General features: G+C 38.3%; 1 protein-coding gene across 1 annotated transcript; it reads right to left on the bottom strand.

The window, feature by feature from the left end:
• Positions 1–388: 388 nt before the first annotated feature.
• Positions 389–2,144, bottom strand: LOC143579438 (intracellular ribonuclease LX-like). The gene is made up of 4 exons (XM_077062745.1): positions 2,011–2,144; positions 1,739–1,894; positions 1,454–1,652; positions 389–744 (listed from the first exon to the last, which is right to left on the bottom strand). Exons 1-4 carry the CDS (start codon positions 2,116–2,118, stop codon positions 488–490), a joined length of 720 nt encoding a protein of 239 aa, XP_076918860.1. The 5' UTR covers positions 2,119–2,144; the 3' UTR covers positions 389–487.
• Between the last annotated feature and the right edge of the window lie 9,522 nt (positions 2,145–11,666).

The raw sequence follows: 11,666 nt of genomic DNA, 5'->3' as shown, positions 1-11,666 counted from the left end.
ATCAAAACAGTTGAAGTGGTTCATAATGTGATGCGAGAGTGTTTTCATGTTCAAGGATGATATCGCAACTGGTAGCGAGATTTTCTTTGAGTAACCTATTCCAATCGAAATCAAAAAGATTTTTGAACAGTTTAGGATACTATATGTTTATAATTTGTAAATGTAATATTAATACATGAATTGTAAATGCAAGTATTCAAATACAGTATGCATTATTTACTATTAAATTTTCTTAATTTTAGCATTTTTGTAATCCCGTGTAGTACACGGGTTTATAACCTACTTACAAAAATGAGTTATTTTATGACAAAAATCACTAACTAGACTTTTATTTTTAGATATAATAATATAGTGACAAAAACTAACACCTATACTCGAGATTTACGCAACGCAACTAAAATTATATATCTTGAATTATACAACAATCAATTATCAAATGTATAACAGAATTCAAAGTATCCGATAAAGAATCAACTTAACGAATGATCTAGAGTTCGTCACGGCTTGACGCAGTCGAAAACGATGGAAATTCAACTTTATTCCTGCAGGCTCGTCCATGAGGTAAAACCGGGCATTTGATGAAGTTAGTAGCCGATGCATCGACACATTGGTACACTTGGAATATTTGGTGGTTCCCTGAGGAGTCCACATTGCACTCAATAAAAGGTTCATAACCTACACCCTTTGTTATTGCATCTTTGATTTGGCTCATTGTGTGGAACACCCCATCAGCAGGTCTAATTCCTGCACTCCAATTGCAGACAATATTGGTTCTCAGGTATTCCTTGTACTATTTCAATAATAATCATATTCATGTTGTGATAATATATAAGGTGTAATTCACTTTGAAATCTACAAGTTGATCATCCATAAAAAAAATAATGATGACTTTATATATAAATATAGACATTGACCTTTTTAACCAGTAAATAACTACACGTGACATCTTTTAAAATAATAGGTAAACGTCTGTAAAGTGGGTGAACATTACGTTTGATGATGATTTATATCGTGGGTCACCATCAAATGTAATTTCCACCCAATGAGTTGCATTCAAACATTATTTCAACCGTGAATTATCATTAGGTGTATTTTTTGTCCATCACATGAGGCTACATGTCATAATTAGATCTGTTGTCTCCGTCGTATAACTCAGTTAGTTAAAAGGACGTAAGACTTGGAAGAATAATCAGATCCATTCAATTCATATACGCAATTTTCACAAGTTGCACCTATATACGTCATGTGTGATTATTTTATTTGCAAAATTAATCTATTGTACCTAACATCTCATGTGTGATTATTATCTTATATATGATAAAACCATAAAAGTCAATGCTGATGCAAAAATCAATTTAGTCAATTAATTTTTTCTTATTTTTTATTCTTTTGGTTTAACTCCAACATATTTCACAATTAAAAAAAATTGTAATTTCTGCATAAATAGTTCTACCTGCATTCTTGAGAGCTTGTATAAGGTTTGCCTTTTTCTTGAGCAAAAGCGCAGCCTCAAAATAACCTCGCTCGTCAAAACCCGATTCTGCACAAGTACCATGTTTTTCCCATTCGTGTCGCCAAAACTTCAAACCGTCACCACTTGGGCATGCAAGTGTTGGCCAATGCTCTTGTAAGACACTTTCAAGGCTTGAAACCTAAATGCATAACATAGTATATGTTATATATAGTAACATAACATCAATTATTTATTTTAAATACCTCTCGAGTTTTGTGTTAGTACCTTTGAGTCATCAAACGGGTTGGAGGAGTCACAATTAGACGGATATGTGCCGTCATCATAATTAGGCCAAAGCCCATGGATGCTAAAATCTTCAGCTGGCTTCCCTGTTTTCGGGTAGCAGCAACCTCGCCTTGAGTCACAGTATGATGCTGGCCACTGTGAATCACCATTAATAATAAAATCATAACATTATTTTCATATCATTGAAAGGTTGTTCATAGAAATGATGCTTTTGTTACGCTTAAAATATCGAAAGTAAACAATGAACAAACCTGTTGAACAAAGTAAAAGAAATCAAAGTCTTTAGCGGCGGTTAGAATCGCAACACTTTGTGTGACCAAAAATATGGCAAGCAATGCTCTCCGGTTGGACTTCGTCATTTTGTCTCTAGATTTAGTTGTGTTTGAAAGCATGTTTAGATGTAAAAGACATGTTGCTTATTGATGGGTATGTATATACACACAAACAACAGAATATGCCTTTGAAGTATTATTCTATCCTAACCTTGCTTGTACAAATTAACTATTGCTTCACGTTTATGCCAATATGCCTCAACTGTTATTATTATTATTATTATGCATGCACATATACACATATAAGAGCTCTATACAAAACAGTAAATATTACGAGAACACGCATAAAAGATTTATTTATTTATATGTCCAATTTTAATAACTTTTTGAAAACAAGAAGATGGAAGATATAATTATATAAAATGTTTATTCATCTTTCTGAAAACTAAAACAAACATGCATAAACTTTGTTTATGTACATAATTTACATACATGCAAGTATGTTATAGGTTATAATTATATAAAATGTTTATTCATCTTTTTGAAAACCAAATCAAACATGCATAAACTTTGTTTATGTACATAATTTACATACATGCATGTATGTTATAGGTTATATTACGTACAGACTGGATTTCCTTTTTCCTATACCTTCAAACATAAAATAACTTTCTAACCTCTTTTTTTTTATAACGGCCGGCATAAATATATAGGAAAGCATTGAATAGTAAGATACTTGACGTGCGAAAACAGAAAAATTAAAGTAGGGTTTTCAACCACTCAGTCCAAGATAAACTACACTCCTTTTTTTCATACTCGAATACCAACAAAATGAAAAATAAACAACTTTGTTAAAAAAACAATTCTTCGAGAAAACCATATTGTTCTGAAGCTTCCAGAGAAATACTTATTTGATAAGGGTCCTGCTAGGAACACCCAAACACCCCTCAATACGCCCCTTATAGGGCTATACGGGGGGTTATACGGGCCCTATACGCTCTGTATAGCCCTATACGGGACGTATTGATGGGTTTTTTAGCAAAATGTGGTGGTGTCTCTAGAATTCCCCTTTGATAATACACATATATATGCTATTTATATAATCATACTTTAAATTCTTTAATTAATTATATTAATTAATTTCTTTTACATCAAGTAAATGATAGCCATAAAGAGCAAGGTGTAGGCACCCTTAAATGTTTTTATGTTGATAAATGTTGAGCTTGCGTACACTCAATTAAAATTATTAGTTACATGAAATAGACGTCTTCTAAATTTGGCAATAATTGAATATATACCAATGATTATTAAAATCTTACTTCTAAGAACCATAAAAAAAACATTACGTCCCAAATAGTCTAACTCAAAAGTATCTTACGTACGTGACATGTATTATTTCTTTGCCATTCCATTTGTAGCTAAAATTAGATTGCATGACAACTTGTTTCATTTAAAGTGCTACAAGAATATTACCACAATCGATCATGTGCCGGTTGGTCCGCGCATATGCGGATTCCATGTATGAAATATTCACCCACGTGTATAAAGTAATGAAAACCATATAAGGTATTTTGTATTGTAACTAGTTTTTAACTCAACGCTTTGCGCCGAGCAGGTTGGTAAATCCGAACGTTGGTAAAACACAAGCATTACCAGTCCTAAGTGTTGAGGCGGTAAGTTGACGTGAATTCGGTCAGTTTCTGTTACATGTGTTATTGTATGAAAACTAAAACAAAAAAAAGTTATAAAAATTGAGATGGAACATTGGGATAACGATGGTCGGTGAAACTCGAGCGTTGATAAAACCCGAGCGTTGTTGGTCCCTGGCGGTGAGTCTATGCAAATTTGGTTGGGTTTTTCACGTTCGTTATAAAATCAAACTAAAAAAAAGAATTGTCATTCGGTCAGTTTCATTACGGTACTATAACTAAAACAAAATGCGCTAAAACCACGCAAATTATGTCAGTTTTTATCACATCCGTTACGGTATATTGGTATTGGAACTAAACTAATAAAAAACAAACATAACAAAGATAATTAGAAATATAATTATCAAAGTTAAAACAAAAGACAAACCAGAAAAAAAAAAACAAAACAAAACTTGGTCCAATGAAATCTTGCCAAATGAACCAATCATAGTTCAGCGTCGCCAAACTTCTTTTTTATATATATTAGCAATTACCAGTTATTTATATGAGTATAATAAAGATAATTATAAAAAACTTTCAACAGAAGAAGAAATAGGCCAAAAATTAGGATACATTATGGGAAAATCAAACTTCCATCAAAGAGAAGCAAATGAAAGGCTTTCATAAAAATTCTCGTAGAACCGAGAATGAAGTTTTCATTTTGTACATACCAGATCATGAATTAGTAACTGTATCTAATTTCTAAAAAATCCCGATTGTTTCTATTTTCGGAATGGAATATTTATGGAATCTCATGAATAGGATTAAACCTTATAGGTTCTTCTTTCTTATTCTTAATAAAGTCTACGAGAAGGCTTAGTGTAGGTCCCGAAACCGGATCCGACAACGAACGGCTTTTTTCTTGTTAAACTCTCGAGACGGGTGCGGTATAAACAAACGATCGAACAAATATATAAAGATAATATTGAATGACTCCGTAACCGGTACAAAAGATTCATAATATTTAACGAACCGATCCCACCCAAGGTGAGCTCCCCTTGGGTGGTTTATACCATACAAAACACACACTCATAAGAATATACAAATGTCCTGTATATAGCAAAATAAAAAACATTCTAGAAACATTCTCCCGTTGAAGTTAAACGCGTGTCCCGAAGATCTCGTCTCGTGTCCGGACCTCTCGTCGACATTATTTTCTTGGCCATAAATATATAACAGATTTCATACTTTGATATCGCAAGTCACATTTTTGGCCTTACAATCACCCCCTTGACTTATGATCTCAAAAAATCGTCGAACCGTGTCTCTCATTTTCGCAAATCAACCCAATAACCGAAGCTTCTTCAATCATCCCCTCAAGGTATGATCCACCTAATTCATTCATAAAGACGTTCCCGCTTCTTTATCCATATCGGATTTTAAGCAATATAGGTTTAGAAGAGCTTGACGAAATACCGGGGACAACGATCAAATGGCAAAGCTTATTATTTCCGTGAATGAAATTATTTAAGTAACTCACCCCTAATAAATAAGTTTCCCAGATACTGGTATCCCACATTTTCAGGGTGAGAACTTAAACAATTTAATTCCCTATTAAATCCAACTTGTTCAAAAATTATCACCTTAATAAATAAGCATCTCGGATGCTCGTAGCCCACGTTTTTCAGGATCCAATTCTCAAACGCTTTGAAAATAATATATAAATAATATGCTTTGAACACGGTCAAATAATGACGAAAAAGCCAAACTAGTTTGACTTTCTTCAGATTGGTCAACACGAAAAATAATACTTTCTCACCCTAAAAAAAATTCTCATAGCTGGCCCAACTTTCAACTCATAAGCCCAATTAGATTAGTAAGTAACCCAAATTCAACTAAGCCCATATCCCATAACTAAAAATAGGCCTAACCCAACTTTCATCATAAATTTGGACCAATATTCAACCTTAAAACATACCCGGAAGGCTGAAATGGCTTGAATGTAATGTAAATTAGTTAAGCATGAGTGGAATTAAAAGAAATATTATCTGAGCCCAATTAACATTAACAGCCCAAAACTCATGCTCCATTACACCAAATGTTAAGCTCAAAACTCACATTCATGTAAAGTAGGCCCATCAAGAAAAATTATGTGATGCACGTAATACCCTAGCCATCATCAAGTCTCAGCAGCCACCATGTTCACAACATTCAACCAGTAACCACTATACCGGAAAATCATCTGACCGACCAGCTGTATTTCGACGAAGCTGTCATCCTTCACCACCGAAAAACATGCTACAACGGGTAACAATCAAACATCATCATCATCACTACGTGTAGGGGTATGGTACTAAAACCCGGTTCTACGACCCTAAATCTATTATGTTTGGCTTATTTTATTACATGGACTAATACAATGTTATTGGGCTGAGGGGGTTTTGTGGAGGTAACCCTAATTGGGCTAGGCCCATTAGGGTACCATGATGGTGGCCATGAGACTCTCTATATAAGGAGGTCTCCACCTCCTTATTAGTGGCCATGCTCAATAAGAGCCACCACCATTTTTTTGTGTCTGTGAACAAGAGATTCCTCAGGATTTCTTAGCAGTCACCTCCACACCCCCGAAAACCATTGCAGGTCTCAGGCGCAGCTGGAGAAGAAGATCAAGACGTGGTTCGTTCATCTCGAAAATCCGTGGAAACATCGTCGTGGATCAGGTCAGATTCATTTCATGCTTCGACATTGGCGCCATCCGTGGGACGGCAACGAACTACCCTTCGATCTTCATCTCGGCTGTCAGATCTCTCCCAGGAAAAACCCAGATCTGGAAGTTTTATAGAAAAAGGCTTCAAGGCTTGTTCTATTAAAGCTCAAAAAGATCCATAGATCTAAAAGAGGCTTCCAGATCTGTGCAAAAAGAAACGGCCTGATTCGAATGATCAGGTCTCCGGATCTGTGATGGTTTTAAATCTGCTCCGGGCTTCAGATCTGTCCAGATCTGATTTACAGATCTAGGTCTGATTTACAGACCTGGATTTTAGGTCTAAAGTTGCAGATCTGACTCTAAAATTGCAGATCCAGAAAGTACCAGACTTCCGCCGCCATGTACGCGCGCCCGCGGATTCTCACTCCACAGCCGTGCATGTGCCGCCGCGGAAACCACCATCTGGGCTTTGCGCATGAGACCTCCGCCATGCACGCGCACACACAAATCACCACTCCATCGCCATGCATGTGCGCATCAGGCCTCGCGCCAAACTTCAAGGTTGGGAATCCTCATAATATCCCATATGGCTACGCGCCAAACTTCAAGGTTGGGAATCCTCATAATATCCCATATGGCTACGCGCCAAACTTCAAGGTTGGGAATCCTCATAATATCCCGTATGGCTACGCGCCAAACTTCAAGGTTGGGAATCCTCATAATATCCCGTATGGCTACGCGCCAAACTTCAAGGTTGGGAATCCTCATAATATCCCGTATGGCTACGCGCCAAACTTCAAGGTTGGGAATCCTCATAATATCCCGTATGGCTACGCGCCAAACTTCAAGGTTGGGAATCCTCATAATATCCCGTATGGCTACGCGCCAAACTTCAAGGTTGGGAATCCTCATAATGTCCCGTATGGCTACGCGCCAAACTTAAAGGATGGGAATCCTCATAATATCCCACATGGCTACGCGCCAAACTTAAAGGATGGGAATCCTCATAATATCCCATATGGCTACGCGCCAAACTTAAAGGATGTGAATCCTCATACCACATGCTCACGCATCACATATGCTCACGCATATCACACATGCTTACGCATCACATGCTCACACATATCACAGTCTACGCGCACGCGCATGCAACATCTGCGCGTGGCGCATAACACAAAACCAAAGTCTACGCGCACACGCATGCAACATCTGCGCGTGGCGCGGGACATAAAGTAGCTCGTAAGCCGCCTCACGCGCAAGCTCCACTATTATTACAGCTCGTAAGCCGCCTCGCGCGTAAGCTGTTATTATTCATACAGCTCATAAGACGCCTCGCGCGCAAGCTGTCATTATTCTTTTAGCTCGTAAGACGCCTCGCGCGCAAGCTCTATTATTATAGCTCGTAAGCCGCTTCACGCGCAAGCTTCATTATTCTTACAACCCGTAAGTCGCCTTACGCGCAGGCTTTATTATTCATACAGCTCATAAGACGCCTCTCGCGCGCAAGCTTTATTATTCTTTTAGCTCGTAAGACGCCTCGCGCGCAAGCTCTATTCTTATAGCTCGTAAGCCGCCTCACGCGCCAGCTCAATTATTATTCTCAAAGCTCATAAGACGCCTCTCGCGCGCAAGCTTTATTACTCTCACAGCTCGTAAGCCGCCTCACGCGCCAGCTCAATTATTATTCTCAAAGCTCATAAGACGCCTCTCGCGCGCAAGCTTTATTATTCTTTTAGCTCGTAAGACGCCTCGCGCGCAAGCTCTATTCTTATAGCTCGTAAGCCGCCTCACGCGCCAGCTCAATTATTATTCTCAAAGCTCATAAGACGCCTCTCGCGCGCAAGCTTTATTACTCTCACAGCTCGTAAGCCGCCTCACGCGCCAGCTCAATTATTATTCTCAAAGCTCATAAGACGCCTCTCGCGCGCAAGCTTTGTTACTCACAGCTCGTAAGCCGCCTCACGCGCCAGCTCAATTATTATTCTCAAAGCTCATAAGACGCCTCTCGCGCGCAAGCTTTATTATTCTTTTAGCTCGTAAGACGCCTCGCGCGCAAGCTCTATTCTTATAGCTCGTAAGCCGCCTCACGCGCCAGCTCAATTATTATTCTCAAAGCTTATAAGACGCCTCTCGCGCGCAAGCTTTATTACTCTCACAGCTAGTAAGCCGCCTCACGCGCCAGCTCAATTATTATTCTCAAAGCTCATAAGACGCCTCTCGCGCGCAAGCTTTGTTACTCACAGCTCGTAAGCCGCCTCACGCGCCAGCTCAATTATTATTCTCAAAGCTCATAAAACGCCTCTCGCGCGCAAGCTTTATTATTCTTAGCTCGTAAGTCGCCTCACGCGCCAGCTCAATTATTATTCTCAAAGCTCATATGACGCCTCTCGCGCGCAAGCTTTATTATTCTTAGCTCGTAAGTCGCCTCTCGAACGCAGGCTTTATTATTCTTAGCTCATAAGACACCTCACGCGCAGGCTTTATTATGCTACAACTCGTAAGACGCCCCTCGCACGCAGGCTTTATTATTCTTAGCTCGTAAGTCGCCTCTCTCGCGCAGGCTCTATTATTATAGCTCGTAAGCCGCCTCACGCGCAAGCTTCAATATTTTTACAGCTCGTCACCATCATGGGGGAAACCTCCCAAAACTCAGACAATAAAGACAAGGCCAAAGAAAAGGGAAAAAACCGCCTCACACCTTATAAAGTCCAGCGCTCCACCTAGACGCTTGCGCGCCCAGGAGCAACACTGGACTTGGGGGGCTTGTAGGGGTATGGTACTAAAACCCGGTTCTACGACCCTAAATCTATTATGTTTGGCTTATTTTATTACATGGACTAATACAATGTTATTGGGCTGAGGGGGTTTTGTGGAGGTAACCCTAATTGGGCTAGGCCCATTAGGGTACCATGATGGTGGCTATGAGACTCTCTATATAAGGATGTCTCCACCTCCTTATTAGTGGCCATGCTCAATAAGAGCCACCACCACTTTTTTGTGTCTGTGAACAAGAGATTCCTCAGGATTTCTTAGCAGTCACCTCCACACCCCCGAAAACCATTGCAGGTCTCAGGCGCAGCTGGAGAAGAAGATCAAGACGTGGTTCGTTCATCTCGAAAATCCGTGGAAACATCGTCATGGATCAGGTCAGATTCATTTCATGCTTCGACACTACGTATCCGGAGACCAACCTACCGAAAAATGCCAACCGTCGCGGTCTCCACTACCGGAAAAACGAGCTCCAAGCAGTCACTCCTCAAACACCACCGCCACTTACAGTCACCGGTCAACTGTTGCCGGAAATCCGAATCCCATCACCGCCGCCGACCACATCGCCGAAAAGGTGGTTCGCCGGAAAGTCGCACCGGTCGCCATTCATAACCACCCGGCCACCAACCCTTAACGAAATACCGAAATACCAACCTCCTTTGAGCAAGAGATAACCGACACTCATGTCGGAGTTTGATGTACATCTTCAATCTCTAGATTCGTCGCCAGAGAAGAACCCGGTTCGCCGGAATTTCGGCGTATGGCGGAACGGTTCCCGAAACGCCCAGATCTGGCACTTGTAGATCCCGAACATCCCGATCTACAAGGAGAAGCTTCAAACACGCTTATTTCCCACTTTATTTTCAAACTTCAATGGGTCTTTAACGTCTCACATCGGGTAATAGCGTAAATAGAATCCGAATATCAAAAACAAAGTTGAATCATAAGATTTGACCCGCTCTGATACCAATTGTAGGTCCCGATGTGGGTGGATCTAACAATATTCTTGGATCAACCGAGCTTAGTGCTAGCGGAAATCACACTAAGCCACCTAAGCGGTCTCGGATCTTGAGATATTATTTTCGGGTGTTTTAAGAGAAAGAAAAAGAGCCGAGAGAAAAGAGAGAGTGTTATAACAAAAGGTTTTTCTCTTTTAATGTTAACAACCAACCTTACTTCTTATAGCATGTTTCCTATTTATAGGGAAGCATGCATAAGAAGTGAGATACATCAAATGTCCAATGGGCTTCTTCACGCCTTTTCTGTTGGGCTTAAAATATACAAAATAAACAAAATGGCCCATTACATACAAAAAACTAAAATAACCAAAAAGGGACCTAACACTTAGTTGATCCATGATTTAGGTTTCGAATAAACTTTAATTTTCGAAAGCATCTAAACAAACCATAAAAATTTAAATGCGGGTTAAGTTATCAGTAACTAAAAAAAGTAGCATGTAATTGAAAGTAGTAGAGATATTATCAAGAATTCGAGTTACTTTCAAATAAAATTGATGACAAAACTAGATATTAACAATCATAGGGTAGATAGGGAATGAAACTCTGCTTGTGATTATCAAGAATTCGAGTTACTCTCAAATAAAATCGTTTCGGATGACAAAACTAGATATTAACAAATCATAGGGTAGATAGGGAATGAAAATCTGCTTGTGTTTTAACTTAATATCCTTCCATTCAACTACATTAAACATGTCATAGACCAATTCCAAGTGCAGCTTTTTTTATACCAGCTTTTTTTTCTTTTTTTCCTCGTATTATGGAGGTGTTTTACATTATTCGTTTTTAATATTTATATATTTTTTTGAATTTTAATTTTATTAATTGATGACGAAAGAGTTTCACAAATAAACGAGATGTTATAGCCCGGTTTAAAAGCTATCTGGATTTGGTGAGACCCATGAACCGCTTATTTTTTTACTATAAAATTGTTTCTTAATTATAAATAATATCTTTTTTTAAATCTGATATTAACTTTTAGCGTATCCATATTTTATAGGATTTTCATATATAATATTTGGTGATACTAATTTATAATTTAATTATGAGATGTTATAACCCATTTAAGGATTATCTAGGTTTAGTGAGACCCATACCCGTAAATTCGAGTCAAATGCATGAAAAGCCTCCATTTACAAATAAAGCAATCAAGTGGCTCGAAAAAATATAGAGAGCAACCAAAAAACTATTAAAAGTTCGTTTTTATATATTTAAGATTAAGATTTACGATTGGGTTTATAAGTTTATTAAAACTTTATAAGAAAGTATAGAGAAACCATGTTATACACTAACTACAAAAGGAAAATAAGTGACACATTAAATAAAATAAAGAAAACATTGCAATCATATGGACCGGTTCGGAGAAATCATTCAGGTGAACGATGGATTATTATATATTTTGGAATATAAGATATAAGATTTGTCTAGCTATGGCCGGCCAATTTAACTAATTAATTACCCCTTCAAGCTAAAACTGTCTTGGAGCTCATAGTTTTCCATTCTACCATCAAAATA

This window comes from Bidens hawaiensis, unplaced genomic scaffold (assembly GCF_021521415.1).
Source record: "Bidens hawaiensis isolate Kalapana, Puna unplaced genomic scaffold, B.hawaiensis_p1.1 tig00029749_1, whole genome shotgun sequence".
Lineage (NCBI taxonomy): Eukaryota > Viridiplantae > Streptophyta > Magnoliopsida > Asterales > Asteraceae > Bidens > Bidens hawaiensis.
The sequence above is the reverse complement of the archived record's forward strand: the minus strand, read 5'-3'. Positions and strand labels throughout refer to the sequence as shown.